The sequence below is a fragment of the Lithobates pipiens genome, unplaced genomic scaffold (assembly GCF_037356315.1).
Source record: "Lithobates pipiens isolate NorthernLeopardFrog02 unplaced genomic scaffold, aLitPip1_a1.2 Scaffold_11, whole genome shotgun sequence".
NCBI lineage: Eukaryota > Metazoa > Chordata > Amphibia > Anura > Ranidae > Lithobates > Lithobates pipiens.
The window spans coordinates 16,125,240-16,152,775 of NW_027507696.1; the positions used below are offsets into that span (position 1 = coordinate 16,125,240).

Genomic DNA, 27,536 nt, shown 5'->3' on the forward strand with positions numbered 1-27,536 from the left:
TGAACTTCAACAAGTTGTCTTCACCACGTCTAGATGCCTAAATGCATTGGGTTTCTGCTATGTGATTGGCTGCTTAGCAATTTGGTTGTACGTGAAAATTCCAGATCAGCAGTTTTAGAAGTACTCAGACTAGCCTGTCTGGCACCAACAATCATGCCACGTTCAAAGTCACTAAAATCCTGTTTCTTGCCCGTTCCGATGCTTGGTTTGAACTTCAGCAAGACGTCTTCACCACATCCAGATGCCTAAATGCTTAAAAGTGTCTGGTGAGTCTATATGTAAAGTGCTGCGGAAATTGGCAGCACTATATAAGTACCTGTAATAATAGAAATTTATCAGTTTGCCTGGAGTTCCGTTATCCGTTATTTGTGTGCACATGATATTTGCTAGTAAAACATTTGCAATCATAGACTTTTTTTATTTTGGTAATGTGAAGGAAGCACAAGACATTGGATAAGAAACAGTCAGTAGTAAATTATCTAACCAAATAATATATATATGTATACCAAACCTATATGCAATCTATGGGGCATATTTGTTTCCATGAGGGGAACAGGCTATCTGTTTACTGACTTTGGGTTATGCACTGAATGTCTCCAGCCTAACCAGTGGATTTTTTATATGGCTTCTTTGTTGTACTGAATGTCTCTGCAGCAACTACAACACATGCACAGCCGAGTTGGGATAACAAACTGAAGTTGGCACTGTTGGACAACTGCCTCTAAATGTCTACAGGTCTTAATATTAGGCCTCATGCACACGAGACGCAGTTAAACGCGCGTTCAGATGCAGTTGGACAGTTTTTTCAACTGCCCCTGAACTCATTCAATGTTATCCTATGTGTCCATGCACACAGTCTCGCTTTTTTCCGTTTTTATGCAGTTGCGTTTAATCTCGTTTTTCCAGAAGCAAAAAAATGCGTTCAGAAGCAAAAATTTCCACGTTTCAGACGCAAAACGTGGCAAAACGCGGTAAAACGCGGCAAAACGCCGCTACCGCGTTTAGCCGCGTTTGCGTTTATATGCGTTTTTAAAGGTGACCTTTTTTTTTACATTAAAAATCTCAAAAATGATTGCAAATGATGAAAAACCATTATAAAAATATTTTAAACAATTGCAATTGCAAGTGGACAATCCACAACTTGTGGCAAGTGACATGGCAGGTGGCAAGTGACGTGGCAAGTGGACAATCCACAACTTGTGGCAAGTGACATGGCAGGTGGCAAGTGATGTGGCAAGTGGACAATCCACAACTTGTGGCAAGTGACGTGGCAGGTGAAGTGGCAAGTGACGTGGAAAGTGGACAATCCACAACTTGTGGCAGGTGACGTGGCAAGTGACCTGGCAGGTGACGCGGCAAGTGACCTGGCAGGTGACGTGGCAAGTGGAAAATCAACAAATTTTGGCAGGTGACTGGCATGTGACGTGGCAAGTGGACAATCCATAACTTGTGGCAGGTGACGTGGCAAGTGACGTGGCAAGTGGACAATCCACTTGTGGCAGGGGACGTGGCAAGTGGACAATCCACTTGTGGCAGGGGATGTGGCAAGTGACGTGGCGAGTGGACAATCGACAACTTGTGTCAGGTGACGTGGCAAGTGGACAATCCACAACTTGTGGCAAGTGATGTGGCAAGTGGACAATCCACTTGTGGCAGGTGACGTGGCAGGGGACATGGCAAGGGACGTGGCAAGTGGACAATCCACAACTTGTGGCAGGTGACGTGGCAGGTGACGTGGAAAGTGATGTGGCAAGTGGACAATCCACAACTTGTGGCAGGTGATGTGGCTGGTGACGTGGCAAGTGGACAATCCACATATTGTGGCAGGTGACGTGGCAGGTGACGTAGAAAGTGGTGTGGCAAGTGGACAATCCACAACTTGTGGCAGGTGATGTGGCTGGTGACGTGGCAAGTGGACAATCCACAACTTGTGGCAGGTGGCATGGCAGGTGACGTGGAAAGTGGACAATCCACATCTTGTGGCAAGTGACGTGGCAGGTGATGTGGCAAGTGACGTGGCAAGTGGACAATCCACAACTTGTGGCAGGTGACGTGGCAGGTGATGTGGCAAGTGATGTGGCAGGTGATGTGACAAGTGGACAATCCACATCTTGTGGCAAGTGACGTGGCAGCTGACGTGGCAAGTGGACAATCCAAAACTTGTGGCAGGTGACGTGGCAAGTGACGTGGCAGGTGACGTGGCAAGTGACGTGTCAAGTGGTCAATCCACATCTCGCGGCAAGTGACGTGGCAGGTGATGTGGCAAGTGACGTGGCAAGTGGACAATCCACAACTTGTGGCAGGTGACGTGGCAGGTGATGTGGCAAGTGATGTGGCAGGTGATGTGACAAGTGGACAATCCACATCTTGTGGCAAGTGACGTGGCAGCTGACGTGGCAAGTGACGTGGCAAGTGGACAATCCAAAACTTGTGGCAGGTGATGTGGCAAGTGACGTGGCAAGTGACGTGGCAGGTGACGTGGAAAGTGGTGTGGCAAGTGGACAATCCACAACTTGTGGCAGGTGATGTGGCTGGTGACGTGGCAAGTGGACAATCCACAACTTGTGGCAGGTGGCATGGCAGGTGACGTGGAAAGTGGACAATTCACATCTTGTGGCAAGTGACGTGGCAGGTGATGTGGCAAGTGACGTGGCAAGTGGACAATCCACAACTTGTGGCAGGTGACGTGGCAGGTGATGTGGCAAGTGATGTGGCAGGTGATGTGACAAGTGGACAATCCACATCTTGTGGCAAGTGACGTGGCAAGTGGACAATCCAAAACTTGTGGCAGGTGACGTGGCAAGTGACGTGGCAGGTGACGTGGCAAGTGACGTGTCAAGTGGACAATCCACATCTCGTGGCAAGTGACGTGGCAGGTGATGTGGCAGGTGACGTGGCAGGTGATGTGGCAAGTGATGTGGCAGGTGATGTGACAAGTGGACAATCCACATCTTGTGGCAAGTGATGTGGCAGCTGACGTGGCAAGTGACGTGGCAAGTGGACAATCCAAATCTTGTGGCAGGTGACGTGGCAAGTGACGTGGCAAGTGGACAATCCACATCTCGTGGCAAGTGACGTGGCAGGTGATGTGGCAAGTGACGTGGCAAGTGGACAATCCACACGCAGGTGATGTGGCAAGTGGACAATCCCCAACTTGTGGCAAGTGACGTGGCAAGTGACGTGGCAAGTGGACAATCCAAAACTTGTGGCAGGTGACGTGGCAAGTGACGTGGCAGGTGACGTGGCAAGTGACGTGGCAAGTGGACAATCCAAAACTTGTGGCAAGTGACGTGGCAGGTGACGTGGCAAGTGACGTGGCAAGTGGACAATCCACAGCTTGTGGCAAGTGACATGGCAGGTGGCAAGTGATGTGGCAAGTGGACAATCCACAACTTGTGACAGGTGACGTAGCAGGTGATGTGGCAAGTGGACAATCCCCAACTTGTGGCAAGTGACGTGGCAAGTGACGTGGCAAGTGGACAATCCACAACTTGTGGCAGGTGACGTGGCAGTTGGACAATCCACAATTTGTGGCAGATGACATGGCAAGTGACGTGGCAGGTGATGTGGCAAGTCATGTGGCAAGTGGACAATCCACAACTTGTGGCAGGTGCCGTGGCAAGTGACACGCTAAATACAAGTACACTGCAGCTCTCACAGCTGCTGCTACTCACTCTGGTCTCACAAAATTGCTGAAATAGTTAATTTTTGAGCTGGGGAGGGTCTATGATGTTAGCTTAACTAAACGCTTCTAGACGCAAACGCGGTAAAACGCGGTAAAACGCCGCTAAATCGCGGTAAAAATCGCGGCAAAACGCGCGTTTCTAAACGCCGGTTTCAACATGTGTCCAGCAGCGTTTGCATCTGCGTCTCGTGTGCATGAAGCCTTAGTAGACTATCAGATTTCATTTCCCAGTATTAACTGCTTAAAGAACACTGTTGCACTTCCACCACACTCATAGTTGGGAACTCTCTGGATTTGGCCCGGAGATTCCTGCTAATCGGTTTGGTTACTAGGTCTCTGGCCAAGCTGAAATTCACTCAAGCTCAGCAGCCGATTGGCCGATTGAAGTAGTACTTCACAACCGCCAGATTGGTAAGTCAATGCTGGAGTAGAGGAGAGAGCTGAGGGAGGTTGTAGCTAGAAGCCTCAAAAAAGGGTAAGTGGAAGAGGGTGTTGAGATGAGTAGGCAGATGGGGTCCTGTAATGTCACCATGCCTGTTTTTTTGTCACAGTTTAGTACTATGGTGCTGTGTATGTGACAAAGTTGAGTAGACTATAATTTAATCCCCTGTATGCCTGTCATCATGCCCCTAAATCTCCTAGATTTTGGCAAACCCCCAATTTATGGTCTACTGTTAATCTCTACAATGGGCTTTGCAATACTAAGCACACTGCTACAGATGCCTCCAAACCCAACAGAATCTCAGACTCTAGTTGTTTTTAAAAAACAAAACAAAAAAACACAGGTACAGCCCTACTATTCAGTGGACTGGACAGCACAGAAAATTGCAAAAGATTTCAGGTATTTTAACCAAACAGCACTTTTGCTCTTCTGTAATAACATGTTCTAAGAACTGAAGCTACTCCCCCCCCCACTAGATTGAAAATGGCAAAGCTGGTCTGATGCTGATTGGTGGCTGAAGAAAAAAAAAACTCAAATTCTTGGTACAAATTTACTTATCGATAAAGCCATTTGCTGTTTGATCCAATACAATAGCTAAAGATTACAAACATTGCCTGGGAGGCTTCTTTGCAAAATGTAACCGCTTGTTCTGCCCTTTAGTTTTTACATTTTCTTTTTTTATTTTCAGGAGATGTGTGCTCGTCGCGATCCCGTGTGACAAATACAGATGAAAATGGTCAACTCCGCATTTATACTCCAACTGTAATGCAGAGAATGGGGGAACACCTAGGTGTAGGCAGCACTGGGGCACCCCTTGAGAATCAGGTAAAACAGCCTGCCATATAAAAATCATAATGATATACATATAGGACGTTATTGTAGCCTCTACATGCAGCTAAATTATGGACTTAGTAAACTATTTCCTACAGATTTGTAAGTTTACTGTTCACAATTCTAATACTATAGGAATAAAAGAAAATGTATTTACAAGAAAAAAAAAAGGGAAATGTCCTATATAATTTTCAAGTCTCTTTGTTCAGCATACAGTACCTCATACTATGAAACCTGAAAAACATTTAAACATGCTGCATCAATGGTGCTAAGTACAAGCAGAAATATAGTATGTACAGGTTACACATATAAATACAAGTCTTTAGTAGTAAAGTGAAGCAACCCAAAGTATCCAATCAAATCTTACAAAAATAAAAAAACCTAGAAAGAGTAAATATGTATTCTGAAAATTCTGGTTCCCTGGATACCATACACGACTGGCCCAACAATGCAGATCAAGAACTACTGATTTCACCCTGGTTGTGCTTGCTGATTTAGAACCCAATTGAACCCTCAGGCTGTATATACAATAATGGATATGCCCCTTTTTTCCTGCTAAATGCTACGACAAGGGTTAAAACTCTCAGTTAGCAGCACTATTAGCCCTTGTACACACGGTCGGACATTTCGACAACAAAATCCGTCGGATTTTTTCTGAAACTGGTGTTACATACACATGGTCGGACAAAGTTGTCAGAAAATCCAATGGTTTGGAACGTGATGACGTTTGTTTGTTACAACGGGACTACGTTCAGGCTAGTAGCCAATAGCTTTGGTCTAGGAATTTGATCTGAGCATGCGTGGCACTTTGTCCAATCAGAATTCTCTACAAACGATCGGAAAAAGTCAGCCCTCTAAAACATGCACTAGTCACTCCCATACCAAAAAAGGCCTCAGACCCCACCAATCTTAACAACTTAAGACCCATCTCTTTACTCCCTTTTGCCTCCAAACTCCTTGAACGTTTAGTCTACAACCGACTGAGCAACCACCTCATTGAAAATAACCTTCTCGATCCTCTTCAGTCTGGATTTCGCCTACAGCACTCCACAGAAACTGCCCTCCTAAAACTCACTAACCACTTACTAACAGCCAAAACCAATGGTCATTATTCCATACTCTTACTCTTGGACCTTTCTGCTGCCTTTGATACAGTTGACCACCCCCTCCTCCTCAAAAAACTCAATTTGCTTGGTCTCCATGGCTACACTCTCTGTTGGTTTGAATCTTACCTATCTCATCGCACCTTCAGTGTCACTTACAGCTCCACTTCCTCTTATCCAACTCCCCTTTCCGTTGGTGTCCCCCAAGGTTCTGTCCTTGGACCTCTACTATTCTCAATCTACACGTCCTCCCTGGGTCACTTCCATTTATATGCTGATGACACCCAAATCTATCTCTCTGCCCCTCAGCTCACCCCATCAATCTCCTCATGCATCACTGATCTACTAACAGACATATCAGCCCGGATGACCACTTCCTCAAACTTAATCTATCTAAAACCGAGCTCTTAATATTTCCTCCCCCACGTTCCCCTTCGCCTGACTTCTCTGTCAAGATCAATGGCACATCTATCAGTCCGTCCCCACATGCCAGGGTGCTCGGGGTAACCTTAGACTCCAAACTGTCCTTTCAGGCCCACATACAAGCCCTGTCCAAATCATGCAGCCTTAGCCTCCGCAACATTTCCAGAATACGCCCCTTTTAACTAATGACACCACCAAGCTTCTAATTCACTCCCTGGTCATCCTCGTTGGATTACCTTTACATAGACTATCCCCCCTTCAGTCCATAATGAATGCCGCTGCCAGACTCATCCACCTTACCAGCCATTCAGTGTCCTCCACCCCTCTCTGCCAATCCCTGCACTGGCTTCCACTCACCCAACGAATAAAATTCAAAGTACTAACAATAATTTACAAAGCCATCCATAACTCTGCCCCTAGTTACATCACTAACCTAGCCCCAAAATACCAACCAAGCCGCTCTCTTCGGTCATCCCAAGACCTCCTGCTCTCTAGCTCCCTTGTCACCTCCTCCCATGCTCGCCTCCAGGATTTCTCCAGAGCCTCTCCCATCCTTTGGAACTCCCTACCCCAATCTGTCCGACTGTCCCCTAATCTATCCATCTTTAGACGATCCCTGAAAACCCTTCTCTTCAAAGAAGCCTATCCTGCTTCTAACTAACATTGTTTTACTTCCTCCATCAGCTCATCCCCCCACAGCTATTACCTTTTGTATCAATTGCCCCTTCCTTTTTAGATTGTAAGCTCTAACGAGCAGGGCCCCCTGATTCCTCTTGTACCAAATTTTAATGTAACTGTAATGTCTGCCCTCATGTTGTAAAGCGCTGAGCAAACTGTTGGGGCTATATAAAACCTGTATAATAATAATAATAATGTTGTCTGAAAATTTTATATCCAGCTCTCAAACTTTGTTGGTCAGACATTCCGATGGAAAAAGTCTGATGGAGCCCACACACGGTCGGATTATCCGACAACATGGTCCGATCGGACATTTTCTGTCGATTTTCCAACTTTGTGTACAAGGGCTTAGAGTCAGACTGTAGTAAACAAGCAGTAAACTAAGGCCCCTTGCATAGGGGGAATTTATTTGCTGTGCCTCCCCCTCTCCCTCCGCATTTTAGTGCATTATGGACATTTGTTCTTGAACCCATAGGGATACTGAAAATAAATACTATATGGACTTTTTAGGCACTCATATGCACAAAGAAGTTGTATTAACAATTAAACATCTTTATTACAAAAAAAGCTACTAAAAACATATACACATTGATAAACTCTCACAATATACATATTGTCTGTAAATATTTATCAAACCACTAAATAATCCCATATAACTCCTGAATAATCATAGGGACGTCGGGAGCCGTGACTATAAATTTCCCATCAGGCTTGGTGTAGATAGATGTGATGTGATTGAGCACTACATGTTACTCGCATAAGAACTTCCTCAGGAGATACGCAATTAGTTCCTGAGGTAAGGGCACCAATGTTCAACGGAACATCCACTTAGATAAAACTAAGCCAAGACTAACAATTGGGCAGTAAATTACGGAGGTCCAAAAATAAAGGTATTTTAAGGTGTCCAATCCCCCACATCATTATCTAATATGTATCTACAGTACAGTACCACTCTGTAGTGATACAACTGTGTTCTATTTACTTGAACCCATAGGGCCTAAAAAAAAAAAAAAAACACCCCACTGAACAACAGCTGTGCTCAGGAAGTGAGAGTGATGTTGATTAGAGCAGTGTTCAGTAGGGCATATCTGGACCACGTGAGAACCTTGTGTATGATCACCCTAGTCCAACTCTCTTGCTGAAGCACGTAGCTGAGTATTAAATTATTATTAAATTAATTGGGCTACAATTAGAACAATGACAGATAACTACTGTCTGTACCCATAAGTTTGTTTTTTCATCCAGGTGAATAAAATCATTTACCACAAACTTCTTTTTTTCTACAGGAAAAATCAACTTCCTCCCATTGGGAGTCAAGAATCATGCAGGGATCAATCTTGACAGCCTCTATCAACCCTCCTCATCTTACGTTCTTGGACCCCATCACACTGGCAGCCTTCCAAGATATGGGGTGGTATGAGGTGAATTCAAGCATCAGCTATCAGCTAGTGTGGGGAAAAGGTGAGAATATAAGATGTTGAATTTAGTGACATTAGGATTTTTTATTGGTACAAAGCGGTGCTGCTGATTTAGATGCTCTATATGATAATCTACGAATTTTGTCATAGGTGCTGGGAATTCTTTTGGACTTCCTGTTACTTGCCACAAAACATCCAATTTTTTCTGCACAAATAAGAGGTAAATACCATTAATCATAATGCTGTTTCTCAATTTTACACTAATGTGGAACTCCAGGCAAAACTTTTTGGTTAGCATGGGGAAAGGTCACAAACACCATCTTTATCCACATAAAAAAAATGTACTTCTCTAAAAAGGTGATTAATGCCACCTAAACAGGAAGTGAGGGGAAATACCTCCAGTGGGACCACAGACAATGATGACAACACATTTCAAAACACAAAGAAGGGTTACAGCTTTTGTCATGCATTTGCTACTGTTGCTGGTGTGCCTACTGTGGATAGTTACCTATTTTCTTTCCCAATAATTGGTGCCACCAAGACAAGAATTAATAAAAATGTCCTAAACAAAAATCCAGTTAGCAATAAAAATAAAAAGCAAAAAAAAAAGGCCTAAACTTTCCTCACGCTATCCAGAACTAAAAAAGGCTTGGCTGGAGTTTTGCTTTAAAATGCAATTATAAAAATTGTATTTCAGTAGTGATATTGGGTGCCACCATTTGCATCTGGATAAGGGAAACTGCTCCACTGACACATTTCTGGATGGATGTTACATCTATAAGCCACTCCCACATGGGGTAAGTTTTGAAATCTAGAACTCTTAAGACAATGTACTACTATGGCCTAATAATGTTATTCGCATTTTGGCAGGGTGAATGCTGGCTGGAGAATGACAATAAGGGATCAGAAGAAATTTACCATCACCAGAGTCGTTGCTTCTATTCAAACCTCACAAAGTTTCCAGAGGTAGCTACTTCCATTTACTGGATGCATACTGCTTTTTCGACAACTCAATATATAGGCATGTTTATAAGGATCACCACTAAGGCTAGGTTTAGACCTGCATCCAAATTACTGCTTCACTCACCGTCTGTTTAATCCCATAATTCCTGCACAAACGTACCGCAGCCACATGCAGTGCACGTGGTTGCGAGGAATTCGCAGGGCTTCCTCAGTCGCTTGAATGAGTCACAAAAGGGAGCACAACACGTTGGATTAGTCTTATTTTATTTTAAAAGTTATTACAAAGCTACAGTATATTTTTAGCCGTAGATCTGCTAGATGAAGATGTCTAGTGCATGGCCTAAACAACCTAATTACCACAAGCAACCATGACATGTATTGCATCTTTTATGTTCAGAATTTCGATCCATATGCGGCCGTCAATACCCAACATCATTTGATGGACTTCTGTCAAAGGGACAAGTTGGAAAGTTTTCAGCTGATTGGCTGCAGCCGCTGATCCGTGTATTCTGACTGCTGGCTGGACAACACATAAAAAGAACTAAGTGTAACTAGAATGGAAGTGCACATAGTTGTTAAGTGTAGGTAAATTTGGCTTGCGTTTGGCTTGGGTTAGGGTTTAAATGACTCAGGGAGGCTGGAATGACTCATCAGGCAGCATCTCCGTTTCCTCCCCCTACTTGCTGAAACTTTGAGAAGAATGGGAGAGAGGTTAGGACCCCAACCAATCCCTGGCCAAAAGGGCAGGCACGGGGAGGGACCTCTTAAATACTCAGCAGGGGCACGGGAGTTTGGGTGGAAAATTGGAGACAGAGTGCTGAGGAGGCTGTCAGAGGCCCTTGAGGGAACCCCCTAGTCTGCTGGAGGTGACTTTGCCTGGGGCTCAGGTGCTGGAGGGATCCTCTACAACACACAAGGAATCCTGTCCTGGATGCATGCGAGCAGGTGTGAGGACAGTGGGAGAGAGTCAGAATGGCCATAAGATCTCCAGGAGGTGACAGCTGGGTGGCTGGTAAGTGAGGCAGTCGGGGAGGACTGAGAGGCACCCTGAGAGGACTGAGGAGAGGCGGTCTGAGATGGTTATAGTCAGTCTGGGAGGACTGTGGAAGATTAGACAGCAGGGCTAGTGAAAGGGGCAGCTGCTGCCAGGTGGGCTGGCAGTGCCTGAAAAGGAGGGAAGCTGGGACTTTTCTACACACCAAAGGGGTCTGCAGTCCCTGTCTGTAATGGGCCTTTGCTTTATCTGACTGAGCCCTTTTTGTCACATCATCTAAAGTTGTCCCCGAAGAGTTTTGCTAAAGTCAAGTAGGCATCCCATGATATACCTAACCTCATTCAAGTTTATTAACCCCTAAACTAAAAAAACAAAACAAAGCTACTGGATTGCTTCTGGTCTCAAATTCGGTGTGCCTGGCTGTGCAGGGTGGGGGATCCCTCCTTACCAGTGACTCCTAATCATTTTTTTTGTTGTTCAACCGGCGACCAAGCTCATTTCCCCCATCCACACATTCGAGGTGGATGTGGGAATCCTCCCTGCTGAGCCTTTGTGTTCTGGCAGAATACACTGATCAGCACTGCTGGCTATAGCCGGTGGCACTGATTGAGCAGAAACAGAACGGTTGTGGAAAAATCGATTGGTAGACAAACTTTTGTACAACCAACCTGCACATACATGGATCAGAATTTGGCTGGTTCAGCAGGGACTGGCTGCATTTCAATACATGCTTTTATTTTGATCCATGTATGACGGGCTTAACAGTGTATGGCCAGCTTTACCCTGGATGGTGCCTGAGAAAAAATGGCTTCCTGGTGAGAAAGAAAAATTAAGTCATTATTAGGGGGACTACTATTATCTCTTCAGAGGTACTAAATACCTCTGTTACACTAACATATTATGCATCATTAAGATACATAACCTGGGGGGGAGGGGCGGAGCTATGACGTAGGAGACAGGCGTCCGTCCGTCCGAACGCCCGTCCGAGCCTCCCGAGGCCCCTGCTCTACCTCCCTCCGCCATGCACCTCCCCATGACCTCATAGCCTGAGGCCGTGCGCTCCCGAGACGCCGCTCCGAATCGGCCTGACTTTTCGGCTCCGAGGACCAGGAACCGGCCCTGCCAAATTTAGCAGCAGCCCATGCCAGCGGAGGGGCTGCCCAAGAACACAGCGGTGGAGTTCTTTAAGTTGCTGCTACGGCGGGACGGGACCTGGACTGCATACCCCTGAAACGGAGGCGAGGATCCCTGCTGGAATCCACCGGAGCACAAGAAGAGGCTGACAGAAGGTGCTATACGTACGACAGAGCGGTAAGACAAGCAGCAGGAGGGGGAAGCAAGGGGAGTCTCTGCTGAGTTTCTGCTGAGTTTCTGCTGGATTGGTGAGAGGTGTGAGGCATGGACACGGACGCTATGCTAGATAAGGGGAGATACCCCTAGGTAAATTGGAGCCTATCCTACCCTACCTCCTTTTGCCTCTAAGGAATAACTTGATTTGACAGAGTAATATATGGAATGACTGCTTGAGCTGGCTCTACATTCTTACTGTTGAAATAACTCAATTATAGGAATTATCTACTACCAGGGGAGAGAAAGGGAAAAATATTGTTAACTAAAGGGAGTTTTCCCAGAAATCCCAGAAATCCTCCCCCCCTGGCTATAGGGGACAGCTTCTTTTGTATACAATCACCCATACAAAAACTGCAAGAGGAAATCTGTTATGTTACCAACAATAGTCGCTGGAGGAGTTTAAATGTTGCTGTAAGAGCCCCTGCTGCTGATAAGCTGATTTACACTCTCCTGAGTTTTTTTTTTTTTTTTTTGGAGAGGATATGGGAAACATATTGTATGGTTTAAAGAGTGTATAATATGGGTATATTCTATAGACTGCTAATTAATACTAGTAGCCCAATATAGAGAGGAGGAAGTAGCGGATCAGAAAGGAGAAGGAAGAAGAGAAAAGAAAAAACTTTCCTCTCTTTTTTTTTTTTTTTTTTTTTTCATCGAAGGGCCTTTTTTTTAAAAAAAAATTTTTTTTTTTTTATTTTTTTTCCGGGTATCTGAAATTGAACAACACCTGAGACATCATGATAGAGGACTCATCGGTTATTGTATAATTGTATAATAACCCCCCCCCCTCCCCTCTGTTTTTTTTTTTTTTCTTTTTTGGTCATTTTGGACATTTGGGTTGACAAAATTCAATTGGTACTGACCACCACCAAATGTAATAATATAATAACACTGTGATTGTTGTTTTTGGGGTAGGTGGGTTTTTTGAGGGGGAGCTGTCTAAAGGGGCTGTAAAGATTTAGGCCGATATTTTTGATAGGAGGAAGGGAATCAAATTTTGATAGGTCTGCCAGGATGAGAGGGAAAGCAGGCAAGACAAATAAACAAGTAACCCCCGCCGCAAGCCCGGTCGGAATTCAAAAATATATGGCCGCGAACACTAGTATAAGAGCAGAAGAAGAGGCTGTTAGCCCCAGGATGGAAAAACTGCTCCGCCCGGGCCCAAGCAGACAGAGGGGAGAAGACAGCAGAGGGACCAAAAACCCAGTCGTTAAGGCAACTGAACTTAAAAAAAAAATAGCGCGAACTTACACAGTGGGGATAGCAGCCAGAATGAAGTTCAAGGAAGGGAGGGGTTAGAACATCTAGAGGCAGGAGAAAGGAGTCTGGATGGACAAAGGGAATCCGCCCAGTCCCCACAGATTAGGGAGATGCTCTCAGAGATGTTCATGAGAATGGAGATCTCTCTAAGGGCAGATATCGCAACTATAAGGGAGGACATAGGTTTGGTCTTGGGGAGAGTAGAGGAGGTGGAAAACAAAGTAGAGGCCCAGGAGCACAGAATAGATGGAATCTTAGAGCAGGTAACAACCCTCCGTAGGGGAAATAGAACAATTAGATATAAATTAGAAGACCAGGAGAATAGAAGCAGAAGGAAGAACATACGAATAAAAGGTCTCCCTGAGACAGTTAGCGCATCTGCCCTTGGAGAGATAGCCCAACAGATTTTCAATCCCTTATTAGATAGAGAAGCTACAACCCCACTGAAGCTAGATAGAATACACAGGATGACACGACCTTTTGGAGTTAGATCAGAAACCCCACGAGATGTCATAGCGAGATTTCACCATGTAGCAGATAAAATGCAGGTAATGAGAAAAGTTAGAACACAGCCAGGGGTGATCTACGGAGACGTGGAATTGCAGATTTACTCCGACTTAGCGGGGGAGACGCTTGGAAGGAGACGTTTGAAACCGCTAACGGAACTATTGAGAACAGCCGACATCCCATATCAGTGGGGATTTCCGGCGTGCCTCATAGGGAAGAAAGACGGACGATCTGCGGTTCTACGTTTCCCGGAGGATCTACAAGAATTTTGTGAACAGTTAGGGATATATCCTGCTCCACAGATAGAATGGGACACTGAAGAGGTCCTAGGGGGTGAGAGGAGTATGACCCAAAGGACTATTAGACAGGATAGGCCGAGCGATTGGAGACGAAAGAATCCAATTACCTGAAGCTGAGATAAATCTGAACAGGGGACTAAGAGGAGGAGGGAGGAGGGGAGGAGAGGGGGGAGGCTTGGGGAGTTTCGGACGGACATGGGGGCGAACTCCAGGGATACTATGGGGGAGAGGAGACCACTGATACTGGCCTACCAGTCCCATAGGTTTAACATGAAAAGGGGAGTCCTACCCAGTCCCATGAGACGTTTTGTTATAGGACAAGGGGAGGGAGGGGGGAGGGAGGGTGGTTTTGGTTTTTTGGGGGTTTTTTATGGGCTCTCACTCGGTCCTTCTATATGGGTAGCAGGTATGGTCACCAACGGGTTCACTAGACGCTCCAACAAGAGAAGGAGAATCCCCCTTGGAAGAGAGGTATGGGGATAGTTAACGTTATTACTTATAATGTAAGGGGCTTAAACACAAAAATGAAAAGACATAGAATAAACGATGAGTTGCAGCATATGGATGCAAATATAGCATGTCTCCAGGAGACGCACCTAACATGCTCTTCTGGGGTCAGACTGAATTCGACTGATTTCCCGGTATGGATTTATGGGGATTCCCCATCCTCGTACTCCAGAGGGGTTGCAATAGGTTTCAGTAAAACAACGAGGTTTAATTTAGAGGAGCGACTGGTGGACCCGGAGGGACGATACTTGTGTTTAAAAGGAATGTTGTTTAACCTTAAATGCACAATTGTAAATATTTATGCCCCAAACGAGAATGCGGACATATTCCTAAGGAAATTATTGAATAAAATAGAGGATTTTAAAGAGGGGAAATTAATTCTTGCTGGAGATCTTAACTGGAGTGTAAACCCTAAAATTGACACTTCAGCGGGAGGCCCAAGGACATCGGTTCATAAGCAGAGAATGTTTTTAAGGGCGCTGGCTGCACTCCAGCTACAGGATACCTGGAGAGTACTTCATCCAAAGGATAGGGATTATACATGCTTCTCCTCGGTCCATGGTTCCTTCTCTCGAATAGACTATATCTTCCTGGAACACTCATTTCTGAAAGCACTTAAGAAGGCGGAAATAAAAGTTAGAACTGTGTCAGATCATGCACCAGTTATGATTAAGTTGGAGATAGGAGAGGATCATGGACCGAGGTTGAATTGGAGATTGAACGAATCTCTGCTACAGGATAAGGATTCTGTAAGTAAGGTTGAGAGGGAGATAGAACAGTTTTTCAGATTAAATGATACACCAGGAATCTCAAGCCCCATACTATGGGAAACGCATAAAGTGGTAATAAGAGGGGTATTAATAGGGATTGGAGCAGGAAAAAAGAGAGAGAGAGAGAGAGAGGAGGAAAACCCTACTGTATGAAGAAATCCAGACACTGGAGCTGGGTAGCAGACCAAGGGGACTACACGATACCCAGGATCTAGTTAAAAAAAAGAGAGAACTAGAAGACTACCTAGAACAGGACAGGATGGCCGCCTATCACATTCTGGGAACAGAGATGTATTAATGGGGAAACAAAGCCGGTAAATGGCTGGCTAAGAGGGTGAAGGATAAGAAAAGCAGAACCTTTATCCCAAAAGTAAGAAATGAGGCGGGGGACATACAAAATATGCCGGAAGATATAGTGAACACGTTCTATACATATTACAAAGCCCTATATAATATTCAACAGGAAAGCTTAGAGAATGGAGGCCGGGATGCAATAAAGGACTATCTGAAAGGGATAGATATTCCCAGGGCTAAACAAATGGAAATGGAAGCATTAGAAGCCCCAATATCAAAGTTGGAAGTCGAATGGGCGATCAAAAATACAGCTAAGGGAGGTTGCCCCGGGCCAGATGGTTTCCCGATTTCATACTACAAGGAATTTCAAAAACAGCTGGCCCCAAAACTATGCGCGTATTTTAATGCAGTGGGGAGGGATGGAAAATTTCGAGAAGAGACATTACTGGCGCATGTGGTCCTGATCTTGAAAGAGGCAAAGGATCCGCTGGCAGTGGAAAGCTACAGGCCAATTTCCTTGCTAAATTCAGATATCAAACTCTTTGCAAAAATTATCTCTGAACGATTAAGACCCCATGTCCCAGAGTGGATACAGCAGGATCAGGTTGGTTTTATTCAGGGGAGAGAAGGTCGGGATAACGTACTAAAGACCATTATGCTAAGCCAGGAAACCATAAGACAGAAGACCCCCTCGATACTCATGTCTATAGATGCTGAAAAGGCATTTGACAGGGTTAGTTGGGGGTTCTTATTCGAAGTGTTGGAGCGATATGGATTGGGGCAGAGGATGAGAGGGTGGATTGAAGCTTTGTACACTAAGCCTAAAGCTAAAATAAGAATAAACGGGGCCCTGTCCTGCCCCCTTGAACTGTGCAACGGGACAAGACAGGGCTGCCCGCTCTCCCCAATATTATTCATTCTGGCACTAGAACCCCTCCTGACGGCTATTAGGAAGAATCAAAACATCCAGGGAATACGGGTAGATGAGAGGGAGTATCGGGTTGCTGCTTTTGCAGATGATCTTCTACTCTATATCTCTAGCCCAGAGACCTCTATACCGGCGACTATGGAAGAACTAAAAAAATATGGGAAAGTCTCCAATTTTAAGGTTAACGCAACTAAATCCGAAATTCTAAACTTAAATATACCAGTAGAAGAGCAGAGAATCCTACAAACTAAATACCCTTTTAGATGGAGTGGGAGGGAACTGGCCTACTTAGGAATAAAGCTTACGGCAGGGATGGGGGACTTGTTTGAGGCTAATTATATCCCCCTACTAAACAAAATTAAACAGCATTTAGATAGGATCCAATACAAAGCTTTATCTTGGATAGGGAGAATAAATACAGTTAAAATGTTCATTTTACCAATGTTTACTTACACATGTCAAATGGTCCCCATATTATTACCACAGAGATATCTAAATAAATTAAAAACGATGATTAAAAGATTCATATGGAAAAAAAAAGCGGCGAGGGTGGCTCTTAATACTTTGATAAGAAGTAAAGACAGAGGAGGATTAGCAATGCCCGATTTCAAAAAGTACTACGAGGCCATAGCAATCTCACGAATCACAGACTGGACACACAACAAAAAGGGGAAGGACTGGGTGGAATTTGAAATGAAGCTAAGCAGAAGGGAATTAGGGGAGATAATATGGATACCCGCAAAATATAGAGAATTAGGGATTAGCACAAATTTATTGACAAAAGGGTCACTGCGAATATGGGACACAATAAATGAGAGACACAAGTGGGAGCACAACTCACCATTTATGCCATTATTAGACACTAAATTTTTTTTACCAGGGCAAGAGGAATATGTATATTATAGCAGATGGGCTAAGAAAGATAAAATTAAATTACAAGAGGTTATGGAAGGGAATAGGGTATGCACATATGAGGAAATAATAGAAAAGTGGGGGCACAAGCCTTTAGATAAGTGGAGATATTCACAATTATATTATTTTATTCAGTCTTTAACACAACCACTACGAGGACAGGAGCAACTTAGACCTCTGGAGAAGCTGATAGGGAACCCCCAATGCTTGGTAAAAAGGATCTCAAAAATATATGACATTTTAATAGAGGTAGAAGAGCAAAAATACCCCCCCCCTATATGGAGAAGTGGGAAAATGAACTGGGACCGCTGAATAATGACCTCCATAGAAACAGGATTATTAGACAAACGTACTCGGTGGCCAAAGACCTTCAAACTAGAGAGATGTCATATAAACTTTTAACAAGGTGGTATATAACTCCACAGCAAGGAAATAAAATCAGCAGCGAGACCCCCTCAACATGCTGGAGAGGTTGCTCAGCGGTGGGGACCTTCGCCCATATATGGTGGGAGTGCCCTAAGATACAGATATTTTGGGAGAAAATTATAAAAGCTATCTTTGAAATAACAGGGGAAGGGATTAGAAGAGACCCATGGGTTTGCTTATTCCACGACTCGGAAAAAGGAGAGAGAGAGTATGGGCACTCCCTGGTTCCTGGTCTACTGAACTCCGCTAAGGCACTGATCCCGCGTAGATGGAGGAAACCCGACCCTCCCTCGATGAAGGAGTGGGTAGAAAGGTTAGAAAGGACACGAAATATTGAAGAGACAATCTATAAACTGGATAACTTAGAAGGGAGATATCAATATAAATGGCGACTGTGGATACAATTTGGAAAAACTGAAGGTTATTTAAAGCTGCTTGACTGTTAGTAAAGAAGAAGGGAAAAAGCAGAAAGAGGGAAAAAACAAGGAAGAGAGGGAAAAAATGGAAAAGGCCCGGGGTAGGGACCGAGTGAGAGGGGTGGGGAGGGAGGGAAAAGGGGGGAAAAGGGGGATCATTCTTAAAGAAATGTTGCTGTACTTATCATTATGTTGAATAGTTCATGTTTGTATACTTTGAAAAATCTGAAAATAAAGAATAAATAAAAAAAAAAAAAAAAAAAAAGATACATAACCTGAAAAATGTAAATCTGATGCTAGTTAACTTTAATAACTTTTATGTTTTTCCTGTACCTTGCTCCGGCACTGAAGAAAGAAAAGATGAAAGGTCGTTGTTATCTTCATCGTTGCTTTGGTCCAAACACATTTCAAGTCAAGGTTCAAGGATCAGAATGGACAGACTGCCCTGCTGGAGAATGGATCAATGTAATTTTACAGAATCTTCCATTTCTATCTTTATATATAACAAAATTTAACTGTATACTAAAGCTGACCACCTACCTATCACAGTTTCCTTACTTCAGTGAATGCATTTTTAGGTGGAAATGGCTAAACTTACTGTTTTTTTTTTTGGCACAAGATTATGATCCTAGGCAAATGTGTAATGATGTAGTAATCATCCTCAATTCATTCATTTTGATTTTAAAAAATCCCCAATTTGACCTCATGAATTCTGATCACAATCATATAGTTTTGGTTGTGCATTTTTAATGAGCATGTTGTCAAGAGGAGAGCTTTCATCAATATCATGTCTGACATGGAGGTTCACAGTCCTGTGACCTGAAAGTCCCACCACTTATGGTGAGACTTTGCCAGGAGACTTCCTGGCAACTTGAGTACTACTTTGAGGCACAAGTCAGATAGAAGTCGCCTTCAAGTAGTACAGGAACCTTCTCTAAAATCAAAGCGACTTCAGTAGTGCTAATTAAGACAGCTCTCATTGACTAAAATGGAATTCCACATGTCACGCGACTTGGGGGTCTCACAAGTTGGATCCCAGTGTAAACTGAGTCTAAGGCCTCATGCATTCTGGGTATTTAGCCCCAGTTCTTCAGATCCCAGTGTTTTGGTTCGGGCAGAAGGCAAAGGCACATTGTTCAGCCCTGCTGCTAGGAGCTGTTAAACTCTATGAGAGGTTCACAGCTGCTGCACCAAGCAGTATCAACATATAGGGCGGTATGTGCCTAGGTATGAAAGCTTGGAGTGCAGACTACTTGCGTTCAGGCACATAGATTGCCAGCAGTGAGGCTGCATGGTGCACTTGCGACTTCCGCCTGCTAAATGCCCAGTCTGCACGGGGTCTTAAGCTGAGAAAAGTATGCTGTGAGAAAGAGCTGAGTGGCCCTGCCATGTCGAGTAGGTGTGCCAGTGTGAAAGGGCCAAGGATTCCCCCGCAAATCTACAACAGAAGCACATTCTTAGTGTAGGAAATCCTAAACTACTGCATTTAGCTTTATCAGTAAAGTAAGCAGCAGACATGATCATCTGACAGCACAGCTGTAGATTATTTAGCATTAGCAAACGTGTAGGCATAGGTGTGCGCAGCCTATTGCATTAGGGTGTGCACCCCAAAGCGCAAACACTTGGTACCGCTCACTCACTGTGTTCATTTTGAAAAAGAAGGGGCAAATTACATTATTTACTGGCCTCTTCCCCTACTCATCCTAAAACATCCCCCTGTGTGTACCTGCCACAGCAGCTGGTGGGAGAGAAGAGGATGGAAGCTGGCAGCACTGCCCGGGGGGGTGCAGAATCTTCACTGCATGGGATAATTAGGGTGTGCTCAGGCACACCCTGTGCACATGCCTATGCGTGTAGATATATTTGTTATCCTAAAGGTATTGTGGACTTTCAGATGTTTTTGTGGTTTTAACTAAGTTTTAGTGCAGTTACTGTATATAGCCTGTGCTGTTTGTTTTCTTTACCTTGTGATGGTGGGCTCACAAGTTGTGGCTGCAGTTTGCAGTGTCATGGCTTATTGATTCTCATATATCCACATAGCCATTTACCTTACTTATCCCTAGTCACCATAGGGACAGGCAATGTCTTGTTTCAGGTTACACAGCTTTCAGCCCATGACAAGCCATTTCCTTTGTGTTGCATCACAAAAGTGTATTAATGTAATGATAACACATCTCTTCCAGCATTGTGATTTCGCTGTTAATTTGCCTGTCTGATTGTGTCTGTATCAGATCTAATTACTTCTACCTGAAGAGCACTAGATCAACAGATCCAGCGATTGTGAGATATATAGTTTCTTCACAGGAAATGTCAGTTCTTAGAGTATAGACAGTGGTCGCAAACCTTATGTTTTTCAATAATAAGCACGGTTTTGCATAGAGCAGCCCCTATTCTCCTCTTCTGGGCTCCACCTCTTCAGGTAATGTCCCCATAGGGCTTCCTATGGGGGCACTCATGTGAGTTCGATCTCGAGCCACTCTGCCTGCATCTATAGACACAGACAGCATAGCTCAGCCCTGCGAGGTGAACTGTAAGACGAACTTACACAGGACCCCCACCTTGCCCCCCCCCCAGTCCCGTTGACTAGCATGGCAGCAATTGCCAGTTCTGAGCCCTGGTATAGCGATGGCGCTAACCAATTAGAATGCTCCTAAATGTACCTCCTGACTGGGTACGTGTAGATTAAGGTCTGGGGATTTCTAAGCCCCGGAGTCGTGATGCAGCTATACCAGGGCTCAGAACGGGTGATCACCGCCATGCAGCTCAGTGGGACTGGTGGGGCTCCTGTGCAAGTTCACCTTACAGATGTTACTGTAAAGGTGAACTTACTCTTTAACCACTTAAGGACCACCCACCGCACATATACTGTGGCAGGGTGGCCCTATTGCGCGAAACGACATACACCCATACGTCGTTTCATGCACAAGACACTACGTTCGCGCACCCACTGCATGGCAGGGGAGCCGATGCGTGGGTCTGCCGGTCGAAATGTCTGCTGGGAACCAGCGATCACTCCTCACAGAGGCAGAATGGAGATCTGCCTATGTAAAAGCAGATCCCCGTTCTGTCAGGGGAGTAGAGAGAGATCGTCTGTTCCTAGTAATCAGGAACAGCGATCCCTCTGTACTCCCAGTCAGTACACTCCCCCCACAGTTAGAAACACATCCCTAGGACACACTTAACCCCTTGATTGTCCCCTAGTGGTAACCCCTTCCCTGCCAGTGTCATTACACAGTGGGTATTTTTAGCTTTGATCACTGTAATAATGTTTCTGGCCCCAAAAAAGTGTCAAAAGTGTCCGATTTGTCCGTTGCAATGTCGCAGTCCCGCTAAAGATCACAGATCACCACCATTACTAGTAAAAAAAAAAATGCTATAAATCTATCCCCTATTTTGTAGATGCTATTACTTGTGCACAAACCATTTTTTTTTTATTGGATATGTATTATAGCAAAAAGTTAAAAGGCCTTTTTTTGGTTTATAGCGCAAAAAATAAAAACCGCAGAGGTGATAAAATACCACCAAAAGAAAGCTCTATTTGTGGGAAAAAGGACATCAATTTTATTTGGGTTCAGCATCATACGACCGCGCCATTGTCAGTTAAAGTAACGCAGTGCCGTATAGCAAAAAATGGCCTGCTCATTAAGGGGGTAAATCTTTCTGGGGCTGAAGTGGTTAACCTGCATAATGTCGGGTGTCAGTCCAGGCACCTGGTGGATCCAGACTTTATTGTTGCGATGATGCGGTGCCTGAACTGACATCCATGACGTCAGCACAGAGTGGACTTCAGCCTGCTTACTGCTGAAAACGGGTCACAGGAGTGCAAAATGAATTGCACTCCTGTGACTCATAGGAGAAGTATGTGTTTATGGACACAGGTAGTGCGGCTCAGGATTGAGCCCACATAAGCGCCCCCAATGAGAAGCAGCTTCCTACGGGGGGCACTTGACAAAAAGGAGGAGCCAGAACTGGCAGGGGACCCAAGCAGAAGAAGATCGGCAGGTGAGTATACCATGTTTGTTATTTAAAAAAAAAAAAAAAAAGTAAGGTTTAGAATAACTTTAAATTCACTGGTGACCTAGTATATCATTTTTAAAAAATTGCATGTGTTGCCTTTTCTTTTTTCTACTTCTAAATGTGATGAAGTAATAAATGTGTATTACTTATATTCACAATGGTTCAAGTCTTAACTGCCCGCTTTATCACACAGGTGACAGGTTTTGATGGAGTGCTATTGTGCCCAGATGGACGACTGTGCTTGGGGCTTGAAAGCCTTCTCCTCCCAACCTCTACCGCCACCCCAACCTTTAGCATACCTAAGCCTGTAACACATCAGGACATGACAGTGCAAGTGACACTTGTGCCTGGCCTTAAATGGACATCTGAAAAGAAAATACTTCTAATAGAAGAAGTCCTTGGAGTTATTGCACACCATGCAGGAGTGCAAAGGTGAACAAAATAACAAATTATAGCTGCACACCCATGCAGGTAGATGGAATACATAGGGGGAGATTTACCAGAACTGGAGCATGTGCATGATAACTAACTAGCTTCTAGCTTTCATTTTCAGAGCTTAAAAGTCAAACCTTTTTTTAAAAATTTGCATAAAGTAATGGTTATAAATCTTCTCAGATTTTTTATTTTTTTGGCAGCTGGATTCCACTGGGAAAGGGGGGGTTCCCTTCTCTTCCCGTCCCTTAGCTAAAAACAGGAAGGGAGAGAAAATCCCTCCAAATTGAGGGAATCCCTAGTTGTCATTTTCTTTCACTTACTCCTTCCCCTTGGTAGAGCACCTCAGATGGGGTAAGTTTTCTTTGAAAGAGGGTCAGTTTGGGAAGGGAGCAAAGAAAGTGGGCGATTAGTTAAGTTCTCCACATTCCAATTTCCAGAGTTGCAGGGTTTTTAATGCCTTACAGGTGTAATAATCCATCTCTATCCAAAACTATAAACAAAAAGGTTTGCCTTTAGTTATACTTTAAAATTTGAACTTTACCCATAACAACCTGATCAAAAATAATGTTTATTAGCAAAGAACATATATTGCATATTAACAACTATGCTACCAAAATTAGTGTGTCCTGTAAATTTCCTCCAGCATTGTTCCTGTTTCTTGTTGCTGGAGGCTGCCATTTTGCTGAAGCTCAGAGCCCCTAAACAGCAGTAAATCATAAAGCAGAACTAAACCCATTGATTTAATGGTTTTAAAAAAAGTTACATTCCTGGGATGCTAGAATTGCTTTCACATTTGCTTGTGTCCTCCACCAAACTATCATATTACTGGTGTTATAACTGATCAAATTTGCAGTACCATGGCAGTTGCAAATAGAGAGCAACTAAGCATGTGCAGAGCAGGGTTAAGACAGTGTATTACTGGATTTTAAACAATATAGGCACCCATTTTTAATGATTTACATAGCTACACTTGCACAAGGGGCCAGCCTGAAGTGATCTATCAGGACCTACTTTTCTGACTAGGGCCGCTTTCACACAGACGGACTCCGCCTAATCAACAAGGGATCTTTCTGCGGATCCCCACTGAGCAGGCGGATGATAGAGGTCCGTGTCCGTCTATGCAGAGCAGACACGGACACAGCCTGCTGTTCTCTATGGGGCAGTCAACTGTCATCCTATCTGGTCTGCCAGACGGATGGGGAATGGATCCCATCTGTCTGTTTTTTGGAAGACAGGGCTGGATCGGATGCCGGAAGGTGTCAGTGAACACATGTCCTCTTACATCCGCCACTCCATATTAAAAAATGACTGGTCCGATCAGGTTTGCCTGAACAACTGACAGGTGGACCTAAACAGACCACATGTGTGTGTACAGCTGCTCCAGATTCTGTCTGTTCCAGTTTTGATACATTTTCCTAGTACTAATAATACATGACATCTAAATGTAGATAAGAAATAATCACTTGTGGTGTGCAGCCATGTATTTATTTTAGTACCACACTATTTAGAAAAGTACTGGCTAATGAAAGTTTTTCCCATTATTACAAACCTAGCCAAAAACTGCTAAATGGTAAAGCATTGGCATCTTCTGCCAAAAACGTTTTACCCTTGCTCCTATACTTTTTTCATTGTATACAATTCCTGCAATGCATGTGCACTGTACACTCCCATCCCATTGCTGGGTGTTGTACAATGTAAGTCCAGCATGCATGAGCAAATAAAGCCATCAATGGCTATACAACAAAGAGAGAAGAAGTTGTACCCTAAAGAAGCAGACTTGCAAATTATGGCAAGAGCGGTCTACCCTCGGCCATGGTACAGTTCTGTTTAAGTCCACATTCATTTAATTACCTGAACACGAACACTGGTAAAAAAAAAAATCAATCTACAAAAGAGGTCTAAAAAGGTTTAGGCCTAATTCACATGTGGGATGATACCCGTACATCATGAACGGGTGGTTTGTTTAAAAATCCCTACCACCAGGTGTTGCATGATGAAAACTCATTCAAGTCTATTAGGAGGAAATGGCTGCATGGACCCAGTCTTTTGTTCGGATGTGACAGCTAGGGGGTGCATAAACAAATGGCCTGTTCACAGCGTACAGACATCAGTGCCCATTTGACAAGGACTAAAACATAGCCATAATATTTGGATTTGGACTATAAGACATGAATCTATGAACTAGAGCCTTTATTTTATTTATTTTTTATATATAGCTTAAGAAAAAGAAAGAGGTTCAAGAGCCTGAATCATATTTAAACCAGTTTATATTTCAAAATTATGAGCAGGTAAATTATTCACCTTTGAAGAAGGTACCATCAGCTGTGCACCAGAAGTATACAAAAAAAATACACGTACATTTTTAGCAGTTTCTAATAAAAAGCATATTGTGTGTGTGTGTGTATATATATATATTTTTTAATTATAATCATTTACTGTGCTCTTTTTTGTGTAGGTGCTTACTGCACATATCCACAGTGCCAAATAAGTTCTTAACATTCACTATTAAACCAGAGGAGCCCAGTAATTGCCCTCCACCTGCTCCAGAAACTCCACTTCATCAGCTTCTGATGAACCTCACAGATCCGATCACGTATGAATCTCCTCAGTTTTCTTATGTCCTCATCAGGTAAGAACATTTAAGATGGCTATACATGGGTCAGTTTTTTTTCCGTTCAACTAGTGGGCTAAATGAAAAATAAGTGTCCCAATTAACATTTGAGGTTGATGGTGGAATCCTCCCCACTGTGTCATTGTATTCTGACAGCAGGGAGACTTCCCCACTATCAGAATACATAGATCAGCGCTGCAATCTATAGCCTGCAGCCCTGATCAAGCATTTTTTGATGTTGAACAGAAGTAGTCAATCAATAGACTGACTTCTGTTCAACCACAGTGGCTATACATGGTTCGAAATTCAGCCAGGCCCTGCTGAACTGGTTCAATTTTCATTCACGTATGGCTAGCTTTATATCTTCTTAGAAATTTAATGGTTTCAGCATAATACCTCTGAAAAATCCTAATTATTCATAGTGTTTCCTTTGCTACAGATTGCTGGCCTCTGACTCCCATCATTACCTGGTGAATCGAGATGCTATTATAGGAAGCTGTGCCGGTGCCCTTTTCTTTGTATTGCTGATCATCTCCCTCCTTTGGTGCAGACACAGGGTACGGACTCGAAGTATGCAAGTGAGGGATATTTATAATGTTGAAGACAAAAATCTACAAAGTGAGCATGTGCCAGCTGTCGTCTGAAAGAGGAAAACAGCTGACTTGTGCATAAGACTCAGAAGATACATCAAAGGTTCGACATTAAAACGAGGACACCAGAATTTCTAAGAATAAATGTTTGTTACAATTTTGTTTTATCACATGAACTATCAAGATGAAAACGACAGCCTCCTCTAATGTTTTTGAAGTGTTTGTGTAACTAAAACTTTTTTTCTAGTTTTTAATACAGTAGGGAATTATTAAAATCCCTATAAGCTAATATTTTGCTGTCTGTGTCCTGCTGGAAAGATATCAATTTCCTCCGTGGCCTGGAAATGAAACAGAAAATTAGAAAAAAAAAAGTTGGCACCCTGAAGCCAACCCGTCCCTCAGCTCCGGGAGCAGGTGCCGGCAACCTCACAGCCTGTTTCCTTCTGCATATGCGCGAGTAGCATTGCGCTTTCTGGGACCTGTGTGTTTTGCAAAAGGAGGGGGAGGGGCTAGAAGTGGGAGCAGATACCTGGATTTGATGGGTATCTGCTCCCCCCTGAAAGGTGCCAAAATGTGGCACCAGGAAGGGGGGTTTAGGAATCCAATCAGCAGAAGTTCCATTTATGGGTGGAACTCTGCTTTAACACAGCCCTGAGCAGCATGATGATGTAGATTCTGAGTGTCTAAAGCCATGTCTGTATGAACATGACAAACCCCCTGGGACTGATCCAAACAATTAAAAAACCCAAGATAGGTTTTAACATCCCCAAATTCTATCCAAATCTTGAACAAAGTGTTTGCCTTTATGTACCTTTTATGCATTTTTATTTATTTTTTTAATTTTAGTTTTGCAAGCTTTGGAAATAGAGAAAAGTGGAAAAACAAACAGTCATAGTTATGGTACAATGACACAAACCGCACAGTGTATATTTTAATCTGCTAGATAAAGTAAGGTAAAAAGGTGAAGAAATTAGGGGTGCACCGAAATTTCGGCCACAGAAACATATTGGCCGAAAATTGCCTTTTTGTCAATTTTCCAAAAGAGAAAAATGGCCGATAATGGAGCGGGGCTCCCCCCCCACCCCTGGTGACACCTATCATGGGGGTGTGCTATAGCTCAGAAGAGAGGACAGCTGCCGCCTTGTTGATTTAAGTGCCAGGAACATTCACAGCTTTCATTTCAAAAGCCGTTTTCCCCTCTGCGTGCGTCACATACAGCCCCTCCCCTTTGTCCGGGGAACTTTGATAGACCCTTTGATCACCTGTCCCAGGATTGGACAAAGAGGAGGGGCTGTATGTGACGCCGTGCAGCGGGGAACGCACAGCTACTGAAATGAAAACTGATATTCCCAGAGCTCAAATGAACAAGGTGGCGGAGGCTCTCAGGCTGAAATGGGGGGACACTGGCTGCAATGTGGACCTGGGCTAGGGACACTGTCTGCAATGGGCACACTGGCTGGGGACACAGGCTGCAATGATCTCCGGTACCATGTCCCCAGTCTCTGACCATCTCCTTTTTTTTTTTTTAAATACGTTTCGGTATCCGTTTTCGGCCTAGTGTATTTTTCATTTTCGGCACCAAAAAACAAAACAAAAAACAAACATTCAGTGTATCCCTAGAAGAGATGGCACTGCGAAGCATTAAAGAAGGTATTGCACTTTTACTTTTGGACCAGA

The 27,536-nt window shown here is 43.9% G+C and overlaps 1 protein-coding gene across 3 annotated transcripts in view; it reads left to right on the top strand.

The window, feature by feature from the left end:
* The window catches only part of CIROP (ciliated left-right organizer metallopeptidase), a 42,073-nt gene extending 15,775 nt beyond the window's left edge, over nt 1-26,298 (top strand). For 2 of the 3 annotated variants that reach the window (XM_077468798.1, XM_077468815.1), the window contains exons 7-15: nt 4,816-4,952; nt 8,449-8,623; nt 8,731-8,800; nt 9,278-9,377; nt 9,451-9,550; nt 18,553-18,671; nt 22,417-22,655; nt 25,114-25,287; nt 25,709-26,298. In XM_077468798.1, the coding sequence (XP_077324924.1) occupies nt 4,816-4,952; nt 8,449-8,623; nt 8,731-8,800; nt 9,278-9,377; nt 9,451-9,550; nt 18,553-18,671; nt 22,417-22,655; nt 25,114-25,287; nt 25,709-25,913 (1,319 nt within the window). In that variant the 3' untranslated portion in view covers nt 25,914-26,298. The remainder of the gene's footprint in view (nt 1-4,815; nt 4,953-8,448; nt 8,624-8,730; nt 8,801-9,277; nt 9,378-9,450; nt 9,551-18,552; nt 18,672-22,416; nt 22,656-25,113; nt 25,288-25,708) is intronic. The other variant, XM_077468807.1, reaches the window with a different exon arrangement.
* The last annotated feature ends 1,238 nt before the right edge of the window (nt 26,299-27,536 follow it).